Source organism: Meles meles, chromosome 1 (assembly GCF_922984935.1).
Source record: "Meles meles chromosome 1, mMelMel3.1 paternal haplotype, whole genome shotgun sequence".
Taxonomy (NCBI): domain Eukaryota; kingdom Metazoa; phylum Chordata; class Mammalia; order Carnivora; family Mustelidae; genus Meles; species Meles meles.
Window position 1 is genome coordinate 178471506 of NC_060066.1, and position 26424 is coordinate 178497929.

Below are 26424 nucleotides of genomic sequence, written 5' to 3' on the forward strand. Positions count from 1 at the left end.
AGTTTTTGTTTTTAAAAACACACCCGAAAGATAAATAAATAAATAAATAAATAAATAAAATAAAAACACACCAGAAAAGTGGAGTTCATGTTTAGATCTTTGACTCTCAGGATTAGTTCTCTTTCCACTGTGTCTACCTGCTTAGTCTTATAAGCTCCTTCAAGAGAGAGATGTGTGTACTCTTCATTTTAAAATGCTTACCAGAAGAGCGTACGTGCCCTGAAGAGGTTTTCTTTGATTTATTTAAGTTTTGTGGGTATTGAGTTCTATGAGGTGGACAGCCATATGCTGAAGGGAAATGCAGGAGGAATGGACATTGTTTTTTGCTTTCTAGCACTAATTTGTTAAATATTTATGAAGTACTCATTAGGTTCCAGGTTCAGAGCTAGGAATCTTTGTATACTTTGTCTGCATCCCCATGAAGAGGGCTACTTATCTGACCTGGGAGAAGCAGGCTCTTCAAACAGTTATCTAGCAGGAACTGTAGGTGCCAGGCAACGGGCTGTGTCTTCCCACATGCTCAGGGCTTGCGGAGAAGTGTGGGTCGGTTCATTCAGGAAGCGTGACACCTAAAGTAAGGTGACAGTGGTCATGATGGGTCTGCGATGGACTAAGAAAGGAGGATCCATGGAACTTGACCACAGCCTGGTTGTGGTGAGAATGATGTGGTGATCTGGCCTCTCCTCCCTCCGTGGGGAGCACTAGAAGAGCAGTTGGTTGGAAGAGGAGGTGATGAGGTTAGCTTGAGACAGGTTGAATCTTAGGGGCCCATGGGACAGCTGGGTGGATGCTCCAGGAGAGCAGTCAGGCACATGGTCAAGGTTCAGGACAGCACTCTGAAACTGGGCTGAAGATCCCAATGTGGAAGTCATTAGCCACAGGACTGGTGAGGTCACAGCGGGAAAGGGTGCAGAGTAAAGAATCATGCAAGGCAGAACTGTTCAGAATATCAGCTTTAAGGGCACAGCTGAAGAGGAAGAGCCCAAAAAAGGTGACTGGGAAGAAACGACCAGAGACGGACAGAGAGAGAATCGAGTGATAAGCAGGGCAGATGGGGGTCCTGAAAAATCAAGCTAAGAGAGAGGTCTTTGGATCCCAGATCTAGGCTTGTTTTTGTTTCTCTTAACTACATACAACTGCTTCTTCCTCTGAGCTTTTGGTTAGACATAGAATAGGGCAGCTAAATATATACGGAAGTGAAGAAAAGATTTGCATGGCATGATATTTTGGTAGTGTTCAGTGTCTGAGTTTTGCTCCCAGTGGAGGAAGGATCAGGCCTGTTCTTTGGGGTCCAGAAAGCAGAGTTGGATACAAAGAGTGGAATTCATAGGGATTGGTGGGAGCAACATGGTAATAGCAGAGAGAGCAGATGAACAATTGAAAGGTCTTCCAGCATCATCATGAGCTCATGATCACTGGAGATGGTAAGCACATCAAGAATATTCTGGAATGGAATTCTGCCCTATGGGAGAATTTGGTTAGGTGACCTCTAGGTCAGTTCTTTAAATATTAAGGCGGAAGTGTTAGAGAACTGAAAGTGGGCTCTGAAGTCAGACAGTCTGGGTTCCAGTGGTAACTCTGCTCCTTAGAAGTGATGTGACCTTAGGGAGATTAATTCACCTCTCTCAGTCTCAGGTGCTCATGTGTGATGTAGGGATAGTAATCCGCTGCTTGCCCACTGTGTTACTTAGCTAGGAATACAGAAAAGTGTCTGGCACATAGTAGGTATTTGCTCAATAAAGGCAGCTGTTAAGGGCTGTGGTGGCTAGGAGTTCCTGGGAAGAGAACAGCTTGCGTACCACCATTTGTGGAAAGGAGTGATTTTAGAGGAACAAGCACATGTAAGAAGCAGACAAGTTTAAAATTTAACATGTGTGTTTTAAATCCTCCTGGGGCTTGGCTTCAGCATGAAAGGCTAGTGATCCTTTGTGTGTTTTGCCCCTTTGTGACCCTGTGCTGGGGCCATTTCTTACCCCAGCAAATGAGCCAGCAGGATGAAATTCCTGGTTTTGTTCGTGCCCCAGCCCTGTGCCAAGGCCAGTGAGGCAGAAGGACTGAGAGCGAGGAGACCTACTGAAACCCAGTTAGCAGTTTCTTCGCCTCCTTTTTTGAATGGCATCAGGCTATTTCTTGTAGTGTGCCCACCGGGAGGGATTAGGTCATCTACTCTTACTCTGCCCTGCACAGAAGAGAAAGAGAAGAGACCTAGAATTCCGGATGACTGGCCCATGGTTACAGAGCTGAAGGACCTGGTAAGGCCTTCTCATCTAGTTCCTGTGTTGTACAGAGAAGAAAATCAAGAAGAGGAGCTGACAGCCGGAGAGGCAGTTGCAGAGCCAGGCCTTGAACCAGTGTCGCCTGATTTCTTTCTGCTGTACCACATCAGGCACTCTTCTTTGTGTTGTCTTGACTGGATCTAATCCTTGAAACTTGAGAATTTTGTCTGCCTTGGATTTTATAAAAACAAACACCATAGACTAGAGAACACAATGTGCATGTCTTCTCTGTGACATGTCTGTTTTTAATGCAAACATCATAAGACTTTATAGGATTTTTGTACATATGAAAAACTTCAAACTTGCATGTAGATATTTTTAAAACAAGACAAACCTTTGTACACATTTTATGTTTAGCTTCTCAGAATTTCATCCTGGCTAACAAACCCACACCACATTCAACTGCTGCTGTTGGATCCTTTCCATGATCCAGCATGATTTTATGCAAAATGGGAATCAAGACAATCCCTCTCTCATTTTTCCTGTATACTACAGATTCTTCAGGACTTTTTTCACTTTTGAAGACAGACTTGCTTCACATTTTCTGTCCACCTGCCTATTTTCTAAAATACTATTTGCTTATTACTCTGCCTCCATTAATGGGATGTTTTTTTCTCTCTCTCTGTCACTCTCTCTCTCTCTCAGGTTATTAACAGATACCAGTTTCTTCTATATTTCTGAAGAGTAGCTTATACTGTATTTTCACAACTTTGAATCAGGACTCTGGGGTTTATTTAGAGCCTGGGGGACTTGATAAGCTTGTAGTTCAGGAGTCTGCTATCTAGTCATTCTGGTACAGAGCTCAGCTCAGTTTGGGAATTTATCATGGCATTCTTTTGGGTGTAGGCAAGGTCTTAAGAGAATGGCAGGCACTTTGGAAGTAATATTGACACACTCATCATTTTATATGTGCCTTTTAGTTCAGTTGAGGAAGTTTTAGCAACTTGGTCATTTTTCTGTTCTTCTTATAGGATGATTACATGATAGGAACAGGGCCCAAGTGTCATGCAGACCTGATTTGAGATGCCGTGTCTGCTATATAATAGTTTGATGTCTTCGGCAAGCCATCTCACTTCTTTGAGCCTCAATTTCTGCCTCAGTGGAGCCATTACGGGGTTTAAATGTATAGATGTCTGTAAAGAATTTGGCGTGGGCCCTGGCACATAGTAGGTGCTTACTCAGTATTTGTCACGTGGATGGGTGCAATTAGCTGATATCACAGCAGCTGGAAAGGAGGAGGAAATAGTTGATGTCTAAATCCTTGGTGGTTTTCTTTGCCTTGAAATTAGAAAGTCAGAATCAGTAAGCGTTGTCTCTTCAGAGGCTACATATTTGTTTACAAGAGAACTGATTATTTAGTCTTAAGCTTGGAACAGTTGCAAAGGCAGGTTGACTAGAGAGTTTTCCTTGTCTGAGTCCACTGCTAGTTTCTTACGTGGTTTCCTCGAATTCCAAGCCAGAAGCACACTCCTAAGCTACATTAAAATGCTACATGAAGTTATTTGCTGTCCTAGATGATCCACACCATTGTTCGCCTTCATTAATGTGACCAGTCAAGAGTTATAGCTTCTTGTCACCCTGTGTTCAGTCTCTTCCTCACACCTCATCCATCTTGCTTGCCACTGCCACATTAATCTTCCCGAAACATCTCTTTCATCATGTCTCCATCTGTGGCAGGTACCTGCAGTGGTTCTCTTTGCCAGGGGATAAAAGCCAAGCACGGGACCCACAGGGACAGACTGAGAGCAGCTATTCATTGAACGCCTATGACAAGCAAGGCTCTGTGCTGGGTGTTTTACACACACCATCTTTTGGAAAACAGTTTATCATTTCCATGTTACGGATAATGAACCTGAGACCCCAGACGGGTTAAGTAGCTTGCCCAAGTTCCCAAAGTTAGTATGTGGAAGAGCTGGAATTTCAAACAAGGACCACCTCATTCAAAGGACTATGCTGCTTTTAGTAGATCTTGGACCTCCCTGTCCCAACGATTTCTTTCCCTTTTGATGATGACAGTGATTGTTCGTAAATCTTCTGTGGACTAGATGTAGATGTGAGGTATCACCTTCAATCAGGATTAGGGTCAGGAAGGCCTTGGGACTGGAGGTTTGCCCCCACGTGAGCCAGCCTCTCTCAGGAAGTCAAACCTTGCATTCTGGTTGGGGTTCTTAATACATACTGTGTTGGAAGGGTCCAAAAGACAAGGAACACTTAGTATTGTGTTCAACTCAAAACAGAGCCCAGTAAATGTGCACTGATTGAAGAAAAGGATGAACAGAGGCCCCGGGTCATCTTGAGTCCTTATCCCTAGAGCACCGGTCAAGATGAAGACTGATGTGTGTTACCACAGAACCAAGAACTAGTTAGCTCTCAGGAGCCTCAAGATCCTCCCCAGCCAAGTATCCAGATCAGGAGGCATAGGATTGGAGGGACGATCTGCTTCTGCTCCTTTCTGGAACTCACTCTTGTCATTTCAGAAGCTCCTGTACTGCTGAGTCTACCTTTTCAAAGAATTCATCCAACTCCCGAGGCCCGGCTACAACCTGTTTCTGTTATGCCTGGCATTGGTCACGGCTTTCTGGGGACTTCCTGAGGACAGAGGCATCTGGAAGGAGAGTGGGAGTAAAGTGGTCTGTTTTGATCTCTGGACTGGGGAATTTGGATGTTTTCATCCTTACCCATCCTTCATTCATTCAGCATTTAGTCTCGTTCTGCCATGTTGCAGGCCTGTGTTTAGAGAGGATAAACATGGGTTTAAGAGGTAGAGACACCTAGATCAAATTCTGGCTCTGCACCTTCCCATCTGGGTGGTTTGGGGCCTTCTGTGAGTCTCATTTCTTTTTTAGTAAGGAAAAAAATGTGTGGCTAATACTATGTAATTGCAGGGTTGTTGTGAAGTGTAGTAATATAAGCAAAGAGCCTTATGGTGGAACCTGATAGGTAGTAGACATTCTTCAAGTGGTAGCCTGTTTTTTAGTTGAAGCATAGTAACATAAAATTCACTATTTTAACCATTTAAAAATATGTACAAATCAGTGGTTCTTAGTATATTCACTGTGTTCTGTAACCGTCTTCACTGTCCAATTCCAGAACATTTTCATCACACACACATACACACACAGAAAATCTCTGTGACCCACTGAGTGGCCATTTGTCATTGCCTCTCCCCCCAGGGCTCCCGACACACATTAATCTGCTTCCTGCTCTATGGATTTGCCTCTTCTGGCATGCCACACACATGGAATCAGACAACATGTGGACTTTGTGTCTGGCTTTTTTCACTTAGCATAATGTTTTTAGGATTCATCATGTTGTAGCATCTGCTGTACTTCATTTATTTTTACGGCTGCATAATATTCCATTGCATGGCTAGACCACATTTTTTTATCCATTCATCAACTGATAAGCAATTGAGTTGTTTCCACTTTTACCTATCATGAAGAGTGTTGCTGTGAACATTCATGCACAAGTTTTTGTAGATATGTTTTCATCTCTCTTATGTCTGGAAGTAGAATGCTGGGTCATATGATAATTTGATATTTAACATTTTGAGGAATTGTCAATGGCTGCCCCATTTTACATGCCCACCAGGAATGAATGAGGGTTCCAGTTTCTCCACACCCTCCCAACGTTTGTTGCATTTCTTCTCTGTTCCTTTCTTTTTTTTTACTATGGCCATCTTCTTGCAAAGTGGTATCTCATTATGTTTTTGATTTGCGTTTCCCTAATGACTGGTGATTGTGAGCATCTTTTCTCATGCTATTGGTGTAGCCTCATTTTTATTATTCTTACATTAAACATTTTTGTTTGATGAGTCCCTATTGTATGGCCAGGCCTAGGATATGGGCCCTGTCCTGAGGTTACTCACACTCCAGTGGGGAAGGTAGACCTCAAACCTGATGATTGCAACGTGGTGAGAAAAGAGGCTACAGAGAGGTATGTACGATGTGTAAGGGGGCCTTGGAGGAAGAAGGAGGAGAGAAGTGGAGGTTGAGTGGAGTTTGTCAAGCTGACAGGAAAGATTGGGGACATTTCAGTTACATGGGAGAGCATGGAGCTAGCTGGTGGGGGCGGGGCCTCCTGCTGTCAGATAGGGAGTGGAGCACTGCAGGCAGGCAGCAGGACAGGTCTCCACCTGAAAAAAGCAAACTGACAACAGACTCTGAGCCAGCAGCAGGCTCCTGAGCTTTGCCATCCACCATATACACAGGGCTCTGTTGCTTTCAAGGCACACCTACTCAGCTGATTTGATCCCCACTTGAGGCACACATTCTATCTCCATTTCTACAGAAAAAGAAAGATGCCACTCATTGATATCGCGAGCTTGCCTGACTTCTTGCCCCACCAAGTGGCAGGACTGGACTTGGAATCCAGGTTGTCTGACTCGTAGTTTGTTCCACACCTGTTTGCAGACCCCAGTTCCTCTTACCTTGGCATTCAAGGCCATTTATTCTCTAAGCCCCAGTCTCCTTCACTTCCTCCCTCGCCTCTTTTTTCTGCCTATAACTGAACCATGTTTTATAACCATTCCAGTCCAAATAGTTTCCCAACCTTCCTTTTTAAGTTTCTAGTCTTTGTCCCTTTCGAGTGGTCCGGATCCTTACCATCCTTATATGGCTGTCCTTTGATGAGCACTGACTGCCCACACACCATTCAGTCCCATCAAGGACTTAATAGAACTTCATACAGAAATGGTTATCTTCCCAGCATTCTGGCAGAGTGATTGAGGCACAGATGAGGAAGTAGGATCAGAGAAGTAAAGTAACTTACCCAAGATCACTCAGTAAGGTGTCTAGCTCAGATGCCACCTCCTCTCAGAAGCCTGCCATGGTTGCACTGACCAAAGTGATCTCCCTTGGCCCTGAGATCCTATAGCAGTTACGTCCCTCTTATGCAGACTCACCATGTGAGATCTTGGCTTATCTTTTTCCTTGGTTTTTGTCTTGTGCCCCCACAGTTGGGTGCCAGGCTCCATGTTCTGGGGCCCAGGCTAGAACCTATAAGTATAAATTATCAATAAATGTTATGCTGAGGCGTAAGAGGAAATGCTCTAGATGCTGGTTATCGGATCTGGGTTCTCATACTGTTCATGTTTTGACACTAGCTTCTGTGACCTTGCACAATTAGTGAGCTCTCCAGAATGAGCACCCAGCCTGTGCTGCTCTTCCTGCAGCCCCCTGCATCGTTGAGTGGGTGAATGAGTGGACTTCACCATCTGGAGCCTCAGTCTCCTCACCTGTATTTTGAAAGCGTTGAAGGAGATGATCTGAGGATTGATCTCAGTGCAAATATTACCTCATTTTGTGCATCTGAATGATCACCTCTCTCCAGCCACCTTGATCCTGAGCTCCGCAGTAGCTCCACAGTTTCAGCTCAGGGAGGCAGAGCCTAGCTTGTCATTTCTAGTTTGGCATCTACATCTCAAACCTTTGCCCTTGAATTTGACAAACTGACAACTAGCTCGGGAGCTTTGCCCCAACACATTCAGAAGTCCTAACACCACCTTCTCATCCTCCATATCTGTTTTTTCACACGTGAAAACACCCAGCTGCCCCGTTTGGGGATAACTTCATTTGAAGCACTTTCTTTAGCTTTTATAATTCAGCAGCTTTTTGACTTAGAGTCTACAATGATTTATAGGAAGAGGAAGTTGCTGCTCTGTGGAAAGACCACAGTCCCTGCTGTTGTTCAGGCCTACCTCATTGGCTATGTTTTATAGGCATAAAAAGAACAAAAGCAGGCCTTTCTTGTGAAAAACAGAACCTGAGGATTGTTCCTCCAGTTAGTGGGAAAGGCCGTTTTCACCTCTGATCAGGAGAGGGTTGTTAACAAAGACTAGTCATTTTTCCTGGGCAGGTCCCTTGCACTCTACACCATTCTTAAGTCATTCCTTTATTTTTTTTTTCAATTGTATCTTTATTCACCATATATTTAAGGGGAAAAAAATGATTCTGAGCATGTTGCTAGTGTCAGTCTTAATGTTGTGTTCGTTGAGAGCCTTGTGTGTACTTGGCACTGTGCGGTGAGTTAGGTGAATTATTGCTGCCGTCCCCGCAACTTCGTTACAGAGCACACACCTGAGCTCCGTGAGAGTCCTCACGCCTTCCTCCTTGGCCTGCCATGCAGGAGCTGAGGTTCCCACTGAGCTCTCTCCAGCACCAACAGGCTCCCTTCCTATGACTGTTTGGGAAGATGTGGCATTTGACTAGATTCTAGAATAGTTGTGTGCTTATAAGCTGCCTTCTCAGCTTTACTAACAAGTTGTGAAGAGAGAAGCCTGGCTTGGGGGAAGTGTAAGAGAGTGTTTAACACACACACATATGCATGCACACACACACACTCACACATAAAGACCCTCAGAGACTGTGTTTAACCAGCTACCTGGCCACGTGCCACATCCAGCATTGGGCAACATGCTAGAAAGTGCATTTGGGATAGAGCAGTGGGAACCTTTGAGGAATCAAAGACACAGTAATTCCCAGAATCTCAGTTCAAGCCCAGAACACAAGACCCTAACCTATTTACCACAAGGGGCCAGCTCCAGGTTCAAGTTTCTACCTTTAGAACTCTCTGAATTTTTCCTTTTGACATCTACAGCGAAAGACAGATCTGGGAGATAAACTTTGACATCTGTGAAGGAGGAAAAAAAATTCTCTTTTAGATTGTCTGAAGTTGAGCTCAAAGAATGAGAAAGTGAGAAGTCCTATCCCTTTGTATTTGTGTAGCACCTTCCAGTTTGTAGTTCAAATTGGTGTATACAGTTATCACACGTAAGCACTGGGTGAGATGCCAGACTCCTGGCTCTTCCTCAGACTCCTGCCTTGGGCAAGCCCCTTCTTTCCTCTGGGTTTGAGTTCCTTCATCTGTGAAATGAGAGAGTTGGGCCAGTTGGTCAGCAGAGCCCCTCAGACTCTGTCATTCTGTGATCTGATACCAGTAAAAAGGCAATAAATGTTACCTGTTAACTCTTCTTCTGTCTGTCTTAACCTCAGCCTGTCCTGTGTCGGGACTGTGGGGAGGCCCTGCCTCCGGAAGAGCCGTCATCCCTTTCATGCTTACTGGCACCTGAGATGGCAGAAAAACACCACATTTTCCTGAGAATTCACTTGACTTGGAAGGATCTTGGTTGTTGAGGGATCCACAGGCTAGTTTAGACCAAATAGCAATCTAACGGCCATTCCAGTTCCAAGATTCCATGAAAGGCTACCATTTAAGGTATGCTTGACGCAACCCCTAAGCAAAATTACTGGACACGATTTCAGTGCTTTGTACAGTGGTGCTTACAGCGTATGCCTCTGACCCTACAGCTTGACCTGCACTGCTGCTTTTAGGAGCCTTCATGCAGGTGGGACAGGTCTTGGGTTTGTTTGCTTTTCCTTTTTAACTGGTCTGGCCTCAATCATTTGCTTGCATTTGAGGTTATGGGTATTTTGAGTGTTTTGACTCATAATGAACCTTGTTCTCTTGATATGCATTTTAGAAGACAAATCTGACCTTGAAAACAGTGTGATGCAGAAGAAAATAAAAATCCCCAAACTTTCTCTCAACCACATAGAAGAAGATGGGGAGGTTAAAGATTATGGGGACGAAGATTTACAGCTTAGACACATCAAGGTAACAAAATCTTTCCCTTTGTTTTTTGGAAGTTCATGGGGACATTGTCAGAGTCTTGATAGCTGAAGAGTTCCCCTCTGGCCTCTTCGCCCCATAGAAATGTTTTCTGGGGATTTTTTTCAGGTTGGGCGAGTCTTGGGACAACCAGTGTGCATTTGCCGTGCTGGCCAGCTTTCCAGGAGCCCTGAGTCATGCTGTGCCACCAGGCACTGCTCAACTGCCCCATCGAGGCACTATCATCACTGCTGAGTGTTTGGAGCAGTGCCCTTTCCTCTGTGGCCTACAGCTCTGAGCTCCAGGAATATTAAACAGTCATTCTCGGGCAGTAGTTCAGAGCCAGTCACTATCAGATTGCCCCAAACAGCTAAGGGTAGACTCAATAGGAAGCAGAATGTGCCAGGATTACACAAAGGAGTTTGTGGACCCAGGGTTGAAAGAAAACTTTTACATGAAGTTGTATTTCCTTTGATGTGCTTCCCAGTTGGTCTCCTCTAGCTTTCACTTATAAACCCACTGGATATCTGGTTCAACAAGCCAGATGTTTTTTCTATAGAATGGGTACTCCAGAGGAAGGGAGGAGAAAGAAGGCTGCCTTCTTCATTGACCGTGGTCTGATATTGGACACAAGGCCAAGGACAGCCCCAGGGCACAGTCCCAAAGATGCATCTGGGTTCAGGTGATGCATTCATTGCACCTGTGCTGTGGGCCTGGCCCTGTCCCTGGTCAAGGAGACGAGGCAGACGTGGTCACTGCCCTTGCTGGTCTCACAGTGTAGTGATGCAGACAGTTATCTCAAGTGATCAGTACAATTTTAGCGGATAAGTTCATCTAAACTAGCAGCAACTTATCCCAATGAATAAAATTATAGGATAGGATTTTTGTCATGTAACTCAATCTCAGCATCATGTTGTTTTTGTTTTGTTTTGTTTTCATTAAACACCAGAAATTTATCGAGAGGTTAAGGCAGGCTTGACCTGACACAGTTAGTTTGTCTGGAATCCGCTGTCCTTAGTTGTCTGCACCCTCCCAGAAGTGCCCCAATCGGGAGAGCGCCTGGCCCTCCTGCCCTGAGTGAGGAATTCAGTTGGTCCTGTAACTCCCACTCCCCCACAATGGAAGCTTTGTCTACTTGAGCTGAAATTCCCTCAGGCAGCTGAAACCCCAGCCCCTAGATAGTCCTGGATAATTTTCTTCTCAATGAACTATGCTCTGTATATCCACTGTCTTGCTGAGCTTCATCTTGGCGAGAGTCTGAGGAGAGGCTGGCAGCTGTGGGGGAAGGGGCCTCGTACTGGAAGCAGGGCTCTAGGTTCTGGATCTGCTCTGTCTGCAAGCTCACCACGTGAACCCAAGCGTGGTCCTTCCCCTCTCTCAGCCTCAGTGTCCTCACCTGGAAAATGAGGGCGTTAAACTGAAGGAACTTGCAGTTCCAGCATTCTTTGAACTTTTCAGTTAAGTAAACATTTATCAAGCCCCTGCCAAGTGCCAGTTCTGAGTAGGCAATGGAGAAACAGAGAAAATAAGACACAGCTCCTGCCCTTGATTAGAACAGATTAGAGTTCTTAGCGTCCTTCCCAATGAAAGCATTCTTGAGGAAAATGTTACTGGTGGAATGACCTTTGGTTTTTGTGTGTTGGGGGCGGGGCAGGTGGGTGTTTTGTTTTGTCTTGGGGTGTTTTGCCTTTCATGTTTCTGTTGTTGAAGAGATTTGAATGTGGACTCCCCTGGGATGGTTTGGCCTGGCCCAATTTCTCACAGATTCTCCACTGATAAACATCGAACACCCCTGTGAGCAAGTCACGGCCTAGGCCCTGGGGGTCGGGTGGGGGCTGGAGTTGGCAAGGGTGGGCATGGTGGACTCTGCTCCCAGGAGGCAGAGCCATAGAAGGGATAGAGCACTGGCCTGGGAAACCAGAGTCCAGGCTCTGTCACCAGCCGACTGTGTGACCTTGGGCAAGACCCTTCCCCACCTTGAATCTCCATTTCCCCATTTATAAAATGAAAGGCTTTGACTGAGTGTTTGCACAGGTTTCTCCAGGCACTGATGTTCTGTGGTTCTGTGATTCTAGGATTGTCTGGGGAAATATTGAGCCGCAGTCCAAGAAAGTCCCAGCTGCCCTTGCCTGAACTGATTCTCGTTGTCCTACACAGAGACCCGAGGGGCGGAAGCCGAGCGAAGCGGCGCATAAGAGCATTGAGGCCGTGGTGGCCCGGCTGGAGAAGCAGAACGGCCTGAGCCTGGGCCACAGCACGTGTCCGGAGGAGGTCTTCGTGGAGGCCTCGCCGGGCACGGAGGACATGGACAGTCTGGAGGATGCCGTCGTGCCCCGGGCTCTGTACGAGGAGCTGCTGCGCAACTACCAGCAGCAGCAGGAGGAGATGCGCCACCTCCAGCAGGAGCTGGAGCGGACTCGGAGGCAGCTGGTCCAGCAGGCCAAGAAGCTCAAGGAGTATGGGGCGCTCGTGTCGGAAATGAAGGAGCTCCGGGACCTCAACCGGAGGCTCCAGGACGTGCTGCTCCTGAGGCTTGGCAGTGGTGAGTGCCCCGGCAGGCCACCTACCGCTCCACACGGCGGGGGGCGGGGGGAGGCTTGGTGCGGCTCTTCTCCAGGGAGGGCATGGGGGACACGAGAGCCAAGTGCCCACAAGGCTAGGGAAAGACAGACACTTGGCTCAGCAGTCCCCCAAGGTAGAGCCGCCCCCCCTCCGGCAGGGAGTCTGACAGGAGCTTCTGAGGGCAGCAGCCTCAGCTACCTGGAACCAGGTAGGGAACATGGAGAAGTGTGGCACAGAGAACCGGGGCCACCACTCATTCCTGCACTCGTTCAGCAAGAGGCGGTCCCAGGGGTTGCAGGAAACCTCTCCAGGGCAGTTTCAGGAACGTGAAGAGAACTAACTACACATGGTCCTAAAAGAGTGTAGTTAAGTCAGAAAGCGATAAATGCCACAAGGGGCATGAGGATAAAATGAGAGAGTTCAGAGTTTGGAGAGGTTGTTTGTAACTGAGGGAGACGTCAGGAAGGAGGTGGTCCTTGAAGCAGGCCTTGGAGGTTGAGGGTATCTCAGGGCCGGAGAGGAGGCAGAGGGCAGCAGCTCCTGAGGGTGGGAGAGTGCCCCCAGCCTGCTGAGAAGAGATACTGCACATGTACTTTGAGGACAGGGGTCGAAGACCTTGAAAACCAGGCCAGCTGGAACGTTGGACTTGTTTGGGAAGGAATGAAAAGCACTAAAGAGCTTTGAGCAAGAGGCACATGACCTTAGGAGGATTAACATAAAGATGTAGAAAACTCCTTTGGTTTCCTTGTGGAAGAACTTAAGAGGCTCTTAACGCTGCAAGCGATATTAACAAACCAGGTTTTTGGGTTTTCTCATATAATGTGGTTTAGAAGCAGGAATGAGGAAATTTGAAAGGCAGCAGCCTGGACAGCAGGGGGAAATGACTGCCTCGCAGAGAGAACAAGAAAGAAACACTCTCAGAACACAAGAATCCAGAATTGTAAAAGATAGAGGCCAGTCACTGTTGCAGAAACCAGTGTAACAGGGTTCACAGCCACCACATCCCCAGAGGACAGTCATTACTAAGCCTGTGCCAGTGGTTTTTTTGCTTAAAAATGGGAGCCATCTAGTCTAGAAACACACAAGTTCTATTCCCAAAGTTTGAATCAAATATAATTTTGCACTCAAGAAGGAAGGTTTCTGTTATCAGATAATAGATTTCTATATAAAGCCTCATTCATTCTGCTTTGATGTTTAGGTAGATGTGCTCTTACCCTACCTCACTTTTATTCATAGCTGTCTTTTATATCTTAGAGTGCGTCCCAGAGACAGTGTTTCAATAGATCTTCAGAATGGCTCTGGTAGTCAGCTGAGAGGTTTTCCATGCCTTTGGCACAGAGAAGGAAACTGAGGTTGGACTTACCCAGAGCCACTGGGGAGGCAGAGACAGAACTCACATCAGACCAAGTCCCCTTATAATCTAGGCCGGTAGTTTCCCACTTTCTGATTTGGCCTTGGTCTTGGCCCTTCTCCCAGGTCATAGCCTGTAGCGGTGTGAAGTGGCAGTAAAGGTCACATGTGGTAGGCAACCTAAAGAGTTATTAAAATTCTACCTCAAAATAAAAATCTTAAAAAGAAGCCCTAACTGCAAAATTTCACAGTTATGTTGGTCTTGGGGTTGGGATGGGGGGTGGGGAGAAAGTTGAAATTTTCAGAAAGAAGAAGTGTTTCCTGGTCTTCAAATGAGTAATTTTTATTTTCACTGCACCTTGTATGCTATATACCTTTTGTAAAATTCTTGTGGGGAAAAAGCACAATAACAACAAAAATTCTCCACACCATTGTTTCAACTCCTGGGGAAACTGCCTGCTTTGTATGATCATGAACTGGGCTTAAACTCCAGAAACCACTCCTGGACCTCTGGGGCAATAAGACACTGCATTTTGTATCATTACGTGCCTCTTTAGTCGCAAAAACAGATTGTCTTGACCTCAGCCGTAGTTTCAGTGTCTTGAACTTTCCAGGCTCTCCTACCCCACAGGCCTTGATTGCCATCATGAGGCCCAGTGGTGGGCTCTTCCCTACTGTCACCATTGTCTTTATAGTGGACGGGCTGAATGGAAGTCAGCTCAGGCCGCCAGTGTGTGTGGAGCACCCACGACTACATGCAGGGGACCGTGGGCATCCTAGAACACTACACTCGCCGTCCCTGACCTGTGAGAGCTTAAAGTCCGTCGATTAGCAGTTGTTGACTGGAGAATGATAATGTGCCAAGTTCTAAGACAAATCCACAAGAAAATAACAGAAGGGTTTCTACCCTGAGGGGAATTTGTATGTTTTCACAGACATAGTCTAGTCTTCGGAACCAGCCAAGCCTGGATTCAACTTCCCTACTTCCCAACTCTGGCTTTGGGAACTTTCTTTCCTCCCTTTCTTCCTTGTTTCCTTTCCTCCTTCCCTCTGTTCTTCCACAGTTATTCACTGGTCTTCTGCTATGTGCTAGGCATTTTGCCTAGTGGTGAGAGGTTGATATGTTTAAGATATAGCCCTTGCCCTCTGCCCTTGAAGAGGTCAGAGTTTGATGAAGGAGAAAGCCACTGACACAACTAGTGACCGCACAAGGCATAAATGTTACCAGAAGGACAAAAGCACATGGGGCTGTGGGACTGCAGAAGAGGGGCATCCACCGAATTTGGGGGGACTGGAGAAGAAAGGCTTCCTGAAGGAAATGACATCTAAGCTGGAACCTGAAGGGTGAATGTTTGTTACTCAGACCTGAGTGAGTACATGGGAAGAGTGAGGCGTGATCGAGGCAGAGAGCACCATTCTAACCCTTGGTGTTCTCATCTGTCAAGTGGAAATATTAATACCCCTCATAGCATGGTACCTGGCATTCTGGTTGGTGCCCACTTAACTGTCAGCTTTTTTTTTTCATGCCATTTAGTGGGAGGGGCCCAGTTTGGTTTTTAATTCTGTCCTCCTAACCATAATTGACTGTAAAACCTTGGGTAGGTTAACTAATTGCCATGTCTGTCAGGGTCTTCTGTTATAGAAGGGTGATATATATACATACACATACTATAACTTAGTCAGCCAACATTGACCAGATGCTTTCTGAGCTTAGGGGCCTGGAGAGACACAAAGGAGACTAAGACACTAGAAGTTGAAGTTGGGGTGTGGGTAGTGATGGAGGTAAATATGTAAGCATGTAGTTGAAATGCAGTGTGATGAGTCCTGGAAGGGGATGGGTGGCTAGCTTAGCCTCTAAAGGTGGCTCTTAGTGAGTCTGGGAAGACACCCCTTGCTGTAATAGCTCGTCATCTGTGCACATCATCAGGACACTGCTAACATGGCAAAGAGCCAGCAAGTGACTAAGACCTTCTTTGTTTCTTGGCTTCATGTGTCCTCTGAGAGCACGTCCTGAGCTGTACCATCCTTGGCCCCCTGGGTCTAACTCAGGCATTGTTCTTAGAGGCCCTTCCTTGCATATTTTCTCCTATCCACCTTGCCCGGGGGTGCAGCTCAATGGCCTTTGTCCAGTTGTGGTGCTGGATCATCTACACCATAACAGGCAGATTCAGAGGCAAGACATGTCAGTAGGTCACCAATGCTCAGTTTTAAAAGGAAGGCTCCCTCTCTGCCTGGAAGCATCATTGCTGACTCCCCCAGGCCTTGTGGTCCTGCAGGTGGTGGATGAGAAGGGGCAGAGAGCAGGAGCCTGACCTCTTGAGCCCGATAGGGACCTCAGAGTGGTGAGTAGACCATCTAGCAGCCAGAAGTTGTAACGGTGCAGCTGGTGGAGGTCGGGGGCTGAAAGGCAAGAGGAAAGCAGCAAGACAGGATGAGAAGATGTTTCCGAGACTTCCCTAGATGGCTCACTCCTTCATTTGTGCCCTTATTAATTCAGCTTTCATTCATTCCACAAATACATATAAGCTGGGTTTAATGGGAAAGATTCTCTAGAGCATGGAGTCCTGGAGAGGTGAAGGAGCTTACCCAGGAAGTGGACTGGTGCTGCTAATGCGGAGACAAGCCCAGACAGAGTCACGGGCCCATTCCCGGTGGGGTCTCCTGACACCTGGTCCTGTGTGCCTCTCTCTGGGCCCTCACCTGCACAACCTTCTTTAACCCTTGGACGTCATTGTCACAGTTGTAGAGGTGACTCCTGCCCCCACTCCCCACAAAAGGCATCTCTGTGAAACAGAACTTTCCTTTCTGTGATCGGAGCATGGGAAACAAAGAGGGTCTTAGTCACTTGCTGAGGGGAAGGAGCCCCACTCTCCCCCTGAGGGTCTCTGCTCTCAGGCCCTCTGTAACAGCATCAAACTTAAGTGAGGAAGTAAATGTCAAGAATAAAGCCCTGTGAGCATAAAGCATATTATGTTTAATAAATGCCCATCTTTTTCCTTTTGTGCCCTCTTTTGCCCACCCTTTCCCAAGGAAGTAAATGCTGAGGACCCAGAAAGCATGCAGATAGTCCAACTAATACTTAACCTGTGCTTATGTTCGTTATTTTCATTCTTTCACCGATTATTTACTGAGGACATCCTTTGTGCCAGGACTGCATTAGGTTCTAGGCATATAGGAACAAACAAGACGGTCCCATTTTTAAACATTTACGAGTTAGAGCGCTGGAGCCATGTTTATTGAACTGGGGCTCAGCAGACTCAGAGCTCCAGGGGCTTGAGGGGAGGCACACTGGAAAGCCAGTTGCAAGGGGGAACTGTGGTGTGTGAGAGAGACTCCACGGTCCCTCTCACTTTCTCCTCGGCTACATTCCTTGTCCGTAGAGGTCAAAGACAAAAGCTTAGACGTCGTCCTCAGTGTTAGCGCAAGTGCCTCTTAGATAGTTATATTCATTTTGGTGTGAGTCAAGTGATTTTAGTCCAGCTAAAGGTGGCAAGGGCTCTGTGAGGAATATGGAGAGGAAGACATAATTCCGGTCTTCAAGATACACACACAGTCCAGTGGGGAGCACAGACGTGCACACAGCAGACACCAGGGAGAACAAAACAAGGGCTGTCATTGCAGGAGGGAGGAATATATTTGTTTTAGATCTGGGGTGTGCTTTGTCAGGGAATGGAGGCAGAAATGATGAATCCTGAAAAGAGGGTGTAATAACATAATAATGAGCGTAATAACGGTAATTCACACATGCATGACACTACGGGTTTGAAAGCACCTTGACATTTTTATGTCATCGGACTATTGTGACAGCCCTATTGTGAGGCCAGGTAAGGAGGATTATTCCCATTTGAGCGAGGAGAAGCAAAAAGAAGAGTTCATATTCCCTGTTGGCCAGATCACAGGCTGGTTGAAAATTTGAAGGGGAAAGCCATTGCCTGTAAATCTGTCTTGGCTCTTTAGAGCTGGGTTTCTATCACCTCTGGTCCCCTTTGGGCTCATGCCTTGTGTTCTGCCCAAGGTCCGTTAAAATACCAGCTTTGATCTTTAAAATCCTTTGCGGTTGGAGCTGAATTCTTTAAGCACAGGTCTCCGATGGTGCCTTTGAAAAGGCAGCTAATGTCAGCCAAGTGCCTCCTGCTGACTTTCCCCTATGCCAAGGCGGCCTGGGCTTTGGCAACAGATACCACTCGAGTTTGAATCTCAGCTCTCTGGGTCAGTACCTGCGCAACTTCAAGTGAATGACTGAGCCCTTCGCAGCCTCTGTTTTCTCCTCGGTAAAATGGCTATCTTTAATGCCTACTCAGTGATTAAGGGCCTGCATGGGCCCGAGGTCAGAAGTACTGGGGTTTTGAACCCTGGCTTTTCCGTGGTCTAATTTGTTACCTTGAGCAAGTGACTTAAATTTCTGGGCCTTAGTGACCTCCTCTGTAAAGCAGAGTCAATGACAGTACCAACCATCATAGTTCTTATGAGGAGTAAACGAGCAGATGCATGAGAAGATCTCTGTCCAGGGGCTGGCACGTAGTAAGTATGCAGTGGGTCCAGCATATGAGGTAGGATCATTGGAGGATGTACATGGGATAATGTTTGTGTAATCCTTGGCATATAGAGTCTGCCGCAGAGCACGGGTATGGTTGTCTTGGCATATCTTAATCTTTGGTCAACCCCTAATGCCTCCTGGAGATTTCTGCTTCCCCTGGTAAGTCTTCAGAAATCATTCTTAAATGGGCCATTTTACAACTTTGCCTGGCCTCGAGCTCAAGTTCACTGGTCTGTAGTTTATAGAATTCTCCCTCCACCCACTGTTCCTGGACAGAATTCTCTTTTCCCATCCCCAGTCCTCAACCACTCCTTTTGACCCCCTTAGTCCTTCAGCCGTCACTGTTTGTGGCTCAGTTTCCTCTTTGCTGGGGCTCTCCTGGGGCCCCTTCACCTCAGGATGCTTTTCCGTCTCCTACAGCCTCGGTCCATTCTCACCCATCAGCAGGAGCGCTCACAGAAGCTGGGCACTGAGGGAGGCCACAGAGGGTAGGGGAGAGCCATCCTGTCAGGTCGGGTTTGTGTATTCCCATTGCAGAAGTGAGGCAGGCCTTGGAGGTCCACGAGCTGACAGCTGCGTCCGTGAGTGGTGGGGCGGGGCCAGAACCACTGTGTCCCATGCCTCCTCAACTCGAGTGGCAGGAGAAGATCTAGTGGTGAGAAGTGGAATTGATCTCCTAAAGATATGGGTGATCTTCTACTTTGAAGGGCTCTTTGCACCATTAACTGAAAGATTACCCACAGTTCCTCCTCGATGATTTTAAGAACAGATTTCAGAGTGGCAGGGCCATCCAGGAGCCTCCTTCCTCTTTCTCTCTGGAGTTCGTTTCTCCAGAGCCATGGGGATGGGGCTGAGGGACAACTCCAAGCTGTCCATGTATTACCTGCTTGGGTAGCTTAGAACATGTAGGAGTTGCTGGGCTTTCCTCCACTGCCAGAACAGGAATGTACTTTCCCTGTACAATGGTACTTTGCCTGATGGTCATTGGCTTTGGCGTGGCCGGGGGTGGAAAGGTTTGTTCTCTGCTGGATTTGCCAGTCAGAGGAAATGGAGGTAGGAGAGGGCTCCTTACGGGCAAAGGCTGGCCTCTCTGAATACCTGATTTAGGCCCGACATTAGGGGCTTGTCATATATAAAACAGCCTCCGTGATAGATAAGATCATCCGCTGAGGCCCAGAGAGCAGGCTCAGATGTAGTATCTTTCCTGAGGTTGCCCATTCATGGGATGGTAGAAGTAGGTTTCAAGTTGAGGCCTGTCTCACTTTTCCATACACCAGGTAGGCTGATCCCACGGGCGTCCTGCCCCGGGTTTCTGCAGTGGCTATGTCTCCCCTGCCTTCATGATTAAACCTCCTTTATGTGCTACAGTGGATTCTGGGACTATTGGATGGGATGTTAACATGCCTAATTTAAGAGCTTACCATTTCTTCTTAGCCTTACCAAGCTGTATGATCTCAAGATGCCAACCAGAAAATTCTGAGAGTTTTTATAGAAATTACCTCTTTCAATAAGAAACCAATCCAACCTTCACCCCCATCTTATAGATGGGAAAACTGAGGACCAGAGAGGGCACAGGACATGCCTAGGCCATGTGGAATCTGAATAGATTCATCCTCATGAAGCAACAGAGGGTTAAGATGAATGGATGGAATGAGTCTGGTTGCTTGGTTTAGCGGGGCCCAGAGTCTGGCCACACCCTCTGTTCCTGTTCCAGGCAGCTGAGTTTGGTTGGATGTAATTCTTAGATGTAATTCTTAGAGTCCTAGCATGCTATTCCTATAGGGAGCCCCAGCGCTTACTTGGTGCAGCATCTACACCAGACAAGAAGCCTTCGGTAGCCTCCTTGCCGAGTGATCATCCTACCTCCTGTAACATCCCTCTAGAGACAGAAAGCTCACTCACTGCCTTCCAGTCCATTCCATTACTGGGTGGCTCTGACTGTAGGGAAATGGTTTTGTGCAGGAGCATTTGCCAGACTCTTCCTTTGTTCCAGGCCCTACACTGGCCCAGGGAAATCAGACAGCTAAGACCCTCGTGCTGCCTTAAAGAGTCCCGATGTCATTAGCCGACAGGTGCAAAACAGTGTGAGCTTTGCTCTACTCCTGGGCTCCCAGGGTGTTGGGAGAGGATACAGAGGAAGGCTCCTTAGGTGACTGGGCAGGGGTACTGAAGGTGGCTGGAGAAGGCCCCCACATGAGGAACTAGTTAGGTTTATCCAAATGAAGAGAAAGTGAACAGGATCTCAGGCAGCAAGATAGCCTGAACAAAGATTTAGAGTTAGGAGAGAAGCTGGCTCTCTAGAGTAGTTTCTGGCTGGACTGCATGATGGAGAGCTAGCTAGGAGGAAGTACATGTCTGGTGGGGCGGACTCATGCTGTTCTGCACATTCCTGCCGTTTGGATGCTCTCTGGGCCCAGATGGTTGGGTGGGGGAAGGAAGTGGAAGAACCACACAGATGAAGAACCAGCCTAGTTTTGACTGCCCACCGGCTGGCAAAGTATAGGCTCAGAGCTGCTAGAGGTGAGATGAATCCCAGGGACACCTCCTCCTCTCAGCTGCCCCCCTGTGCAGTTCTTTAAGGACCCCCCACTCCCCAAGGTCAGAGATGAGCTGAGAATCCCACAGAGTGAGCATGACATGAGAAGCCTTTGAAATCTGAAACCTGCCCTTGGCTGAGGAGGTGGAGAGCAGTGCAAGGAGCAAGGCTTTGGAATTGAACAGCCCAGAATTTGAGTCCTCACCACCTGTGAGATTTTTGGCACATTCCCTCTCTGAGCCTCTACAGAGATGATAAGATCTGTTTTGCAGGACTTCCATGAGGATTAACTTCTTTACTTTAACACATGTTTAATGACTCTTGTATGCCAGAGACATTGTACTGGGTGCTGGGGAGATAGTGAACAAGGCCAAGGCTGCCCTTGGAGTTTCCTCTGTAGCCAGGGGATGTGAAACAATTACTTGACATCAAGGTGAAAAGTACTACAAAGATTGAAGAAAGAGCGAGAGATTTTGGTGTAGGGAATAGAACAAAGAAGACATTCAGTAGGTATCAGTCACCTCACAGAGAAGCAAATATGTCATTTGAAATGGGTGCTACAGTTCCTCAAAGTGGGGAAAATACCCTGACCCCCATGATTGGGGCCCTGGGCCCACTCCTGCTACTCCTTGCTGGGTTTCTGCCCCACGGAGAGGGCTCACAGGTCCATTCCAGCTCTGCTGCCCTGTGGGTTTGACTCCTAAGGAGGGGACCCCACTGTGGGGGCATCCGGCTGAGCTGCAGGAACTTGGCCAGTCCGGTACCTCAGGCAATACCGGCTTTTCCTGCCTCTGCCCAGCAAAGCCTGCTCCAGCCCTTGGTCACAGAAGGTGCTGAGAAAATGGGGAAAGCGGGGAGAAGAACCCAAAGAACCGCTGCTTACTGTGACCCCATCCCCTGCCTGACCATCCTTCCACCTTCCCCAGACCTCATCACACATCAGTGCCCCAAGCAGAGCTCACCTCTTCCCTGGAGCCTCCCAGGATCACCAAGTTGGTGGTGACCCCTCCGTCCCCAGACCTTTAGAGATCATCATGCTGCCCACTTTCTGGCTGGTCATGGAGCCTTGATTATTTGCCAAGTGCCTTCACTGTTTGAGAGGCCTTCACTCCCAGTGAGCTCCTGCCCATCAGTCCTCCAAACCCCAGCACAGAAGTGTGTGGCTAGTCCTCTGAAGCCTTCCTAAGTCTCCTCCAGGTGGAGCATCCCCTCCTTTGCTTTTGTTCCCAAGTCTTTATCCTGACCCTTGATCTGTTGCCTGCCTTCTGTCACCACTAGGCTGTCAACCATTCAGGGCCAATCTAGCCCAGGGCTAGTACTTCCTAGATGCTCAGCAGATTCTCACTGAGAGAATGAGACCAGCTTTGTCCCCACCCTCACTGGAGTCATAATGCAGCTAAGAAACAGAAGCACAGGGACAATAGCAGGTGAAAGCGGCTGATTGATGTCTTTTGAGAAACAGTGATGGGGTCCACAGAGGAGGGCCCACATGCCTACCTCTGGGCCATCTTCCCTGCCTCTTTCTAAGGCTCTTGTGTACCTCCTTTGTGGTTACCTAGCCATTCCCAGGCTCAGGTCTTTATACACAGAGTCGAATCCTCATTCTTCTACCCAATCCAGTGTGTCTCTGTGCCACAGTAGCGGTCTGAATGCATGTAAGAATGTTGACTTGATTCACTTTGCATTTAGGAAGAAACTAGAATGACACCTGTAGCAGAGAAACTTCCTATTCACTGACAGAAGTGATACTAAAAGTACTAAATGAAATGATTTAGTACTTTTAAAGAAAAATCTAATATTATTAGTCTTTCTGTTTCAGCAGAAATCAGAAATGGCATCTCGTATTCAAACATAGACATGTATTTTGGGGACATAGATGACTTCTGAACCTCCTGGAGGTCACACAAGCATTAACTTTTTTTAGAAAGGTTTTCAGGAAGAACATCATTAGTCTAATGTAAGCCAGACAAAAACAGTGATATAATTTCATTTATTCGTTGTGCCAGCAAACACTTACAAACCCCTTACTCCGTGCCATGATTCCCATTTTATGGAAGGGGCTCCTGGGGCTTACAGACTAAAATAAGTAACAGAACCTGTTCTTACACCAGGTTTTCTAACTAAAGCCAGTGCTTGTCTATCAAATCACAGCTATTTGTATGCAAAGTAATGGAGTTTCACATAAAAGCCTCCACTTCTGCAGAACTGGGACAACTGTGTTTTCTCCGGGGCCCCCAGTGCCTCACTGGGCCTAGATCTTGGGATGCCAGCAGGGACTGTGTGCTGAATGGGCTCCTGAATGACTGAATGAAAAGACAAGTACTACCTTTTATACTGTTTTAAAAGCTTCCTTTACCCAGCTGAGAGGTTTCTCTCCATGGAAGGTGTATTTTCCCCAAAATAAACCCGAAGTGGATCAAAAGCCTTTTTTTTTTTAATTCCTACTCTTCCCACATGAAAAAAGTTCCTTTGTTGCCTAAAATATCTGCACCAGATCTTACAATGCTGTCTCTTCGTGCAAGTGCTTATTATTGTGGCTAATTTGGTCACATGTGTTTGAAGGAGAACAATGCCTCAGAAATTTTTAAAAGCAAAACAGCAATCTGAGGCATTTGTTGTAATGAGATGTAAATTGCCAACATCGTTAGTAGTAGAGCCGACTAAAATTCGCAATGAAATCTTTTTCTCCCCTCCTTCCTTAAATTAAAAGCACTAGAGGCTCTCCCCTCACCTTCCCAAAGAAATCGCATGCTTTTTAGTCCTTTTCTTTTGGATTCTGTAAGACTGAACACCCCATTTTAAGGATCCAATCATCCTTTCATTCACCTGCCACTTCCTGAGCCTCTGTTTTGCGCCTGCCTCTGTGCTGGGCTCTTCCGAAGGCATCACCAGCTTGCGTGGTGGCTACGGGCAATCCCCACTTTGCAGGTAGGAAAAGCCGAGGCACAGAGAGGTGAGGTGCCTAGTCTAAGGTCATGAAGCTGTGATTCATACCCAGATCCCCTGAGAAGCCCCTCCCGAGGTGTGCCTTTGGCTGATCTACCCTCCTTGCTGAAGCTGAGGAACCAGTGCCGAAGAAGAGAGCAGCCTCTGGGTGTTAAATGGTGCTGAGGGAGAATGGTAGGAAACAGTTTTCCTCGAAAGCCAGAAGATCCCAATACTGTGGTCCCCGAGGAGACCAGCACGAGCCCAGGGGGGCACGGATGTGCTGTGGGGGTGCCAGGACCTGCTCTGTGTGCACCACAGCCATGGTTTAGTGGTGGATTAACAGAGCGGCCAGGGATAACACGTGTGTGAGGGAGGGGCGGTGCGGGGGAGTAGTGTTTCCTCAGTGCCCACTCTGGGCCAGGCTCTGGAGTGTTCGTTTCTTATATATCGTCAACTCGCTGAATCTTCAGTCTTGCCAGATCTCTGTTGTGGCTCCTTCTTTCAGGTGAGTCAACAGGGTCAGAAAGGTTAAGTAATTATTCATGTGGAAGTTACCTGTTGAAGGTAGAATGTGAACCAGGCACTCACTGTGCTGAGCCCTGGTCTCTGAAATAAAAAGACACAGCCTCTGGGGCACCTGGGTGGCTCAGTGGGTTAAGCCTCTGCCTTCGGCTCAGGTCATGGTCTCGGGGTCCTGGGATCAAGCCCCATATCGAGCTCTCTGCTCAGCGGGGAGCCTGCTTCCTCCTCTCTCTGCCTGCCTCTCTGCCTACTCCTGATCTCTGTCTGTCAAATAAATAAAAATAAAAAATCTTTAAAAAGAAAAAAAAAAAGACACAGCCTCTGCCTGCCCTCAGGCCTCACAGTCTAGTGGGGGAGACAGACACAGAAACAGCTGAGTGCCTCTGATTATTGTGGGGGTGGGAGGCAGAGTTCCTCCACCTGAGGAAGCTTACGGCTCACCCTAAACAGTTAAGTGGCAAATCCAGAATTTAAATTCCAGTCTCTGACTCCTAATTCTAAGCCAAGGCATAGAGAGAATAACAGCCCACTTTTGAAGGGATAGAGTAGCCTCATGGAGGAGGTGGCATTTGAGTCAGGCCTTGAGTGCCTGGTGGGGTTTGGCTGGGTGGACATCTGTGGGGTAGAGTGGTCAGACAGCAGGATCGCCGCAAGCACAGACTGCGAAGCTGCTAAGGAATGGTGTTTGTGGGGAGAGGGCCAGGCTGGCACTTTGGAGTGGGGTCTGACTTGGCGGGGGGGAAGGAGCAGCAGGGGATGGGTCCCGAAAAGTGACTCTCAGCCCTCACTCCTAACGTCCCTTATATGTCCCTCTGTAGCCCTCTGAGTCATCTGTTCTGGCTGGCTCTTTCCGATTTGACAGCCCTAATTTCTACTTCCTGGGCTGCCAGAAAGGTGACAGAAGTCTAAAGACAGCTCCCACCCACCCCAGCCTGTACTCCCAAGCACCTCAACTCAGCAGCAGGGCTTTGTTTCGGGGCCTTTACCCCAGCCTATCTAAGTCCCCTCCTCCCCCACCACTCTGTCCCTTCATGTCATTAAGGATTTATTGAGAACCTGCAGTGTGCCAGGTGCTGTTCTGGGTGCCAAGACTGCAAAGAAAGTAAAATTTTGCCTCCAAAGAGCTTCACAGTCTAATGTGGACAACAGACATATTGGCAGATGATTGCAAACAGAATTTGCTGGAAGTATTTATAAAAGAGAGGCATCCCTCCCCCTGTCCCCACCCGGTAGTGACCAGAGCAAGGCCTCACAGAGGACACACCTAAGCTCCATGGCAGGCAGATGTGGCTTTACGCAAGGCAGAGACAGTAGCACATCCAAAGGCATGGCGGCTGGGACCGCACAGCATCGGGGGTCCTGGGCAGAAGCAAGAAGTGAGCACCAGGAGTAGAGAGGAGGCTGGTTGTTCTGGGCCAGGAAGGCTACAATGTATGACATCATTTTGAGGGTAATTAGGAAGGAAGGTGCTAAGCAAGGAAGGACACGGTCTTAGGTCTTAGATCAAGGAGATCTCTTTGGCAGCTGTGTTGGAGATGGATGGGAGAGAACCAGACTGAAGTCAGAGCTGAACTGGAGTCCTTCTCTTGTCCACCATCTTTTCATAGAAGGAAAAAGAGACTTTAGAGAAAGGACACAATCTTGCCAAAGATGATCTGTGAGCCAGTGGCTGCGGGGACCTCATGCTCAGCCCACCCTTTTTCCTGTTGCTGAATGTCAGAGCAGGAAGAGACCTCAGATGCCAACTGGGCCATGCCCTTTTGGGGGAAACTGAAATAATTACCTCTTCCCTGATCTAAGAAAAGATCAAATGCTCCACTTGAGTTTTATCTCAGAAATTCAACCTGAGATATCACACAGAGAGAGAAGAAACTTTGGCATCTGCTTCTGAAACTGGAGAATTCTTCATTCATTGTTGTCATTCTTTTATTATTTCACAAACATTGAGAGAATACCTACTAGGTGCCAGGGGCTGGGGACAAAGAGAAGAGCCCAGCTCTTGAATAGATGACACAGTATTAGGAGCTGCCATCAAAACAATCATGATGTTGTCTGTCCTTCACTCTGCCATCTTCTGCATCTACAGTTCACTCCCCTGTGGCCCC

At 47.4% G+C, this 26424-nt stretch overlaps 1 protein-coding gene across 8 annotated transcripts in view; it reads left to right on the forward strand.

Annotated features, from left to right (window-relative positions):
* Positions 1 to 26424, forward strand: part of LOC123948254 (BEN domain-containing protein 5) — a 1602508-nt gene that overhangs the window by 1372033 nt on the left and 204051 nt on the right. For 3 of the 8 annotated variants that reach the window (XM_046014927.1, XM_046014935.1, XM_046014980.1), the window contains exons 2-3: positions 9757 to 9890; positions 12042 to 12426. The exons of 3 other annotated variants lie outside the window; for them this stretch is intronic. In XM_046014927.1, coding sequence (XP_045870883.1) covers positions 9757 to 9890; positions 12042 to 12426 — 519 coding nt within the window. Of the gene's footprint in view, positions 1 to 9268; positions 9492 to 9756; positions 9891 to 12041; positions 12427 to 26424 lie in introns of all 8 variants that reach the window. 2 more of the 8 variants (XM_046014963.1, XM_046014988.1) reach the window with 2 other exon arrangements.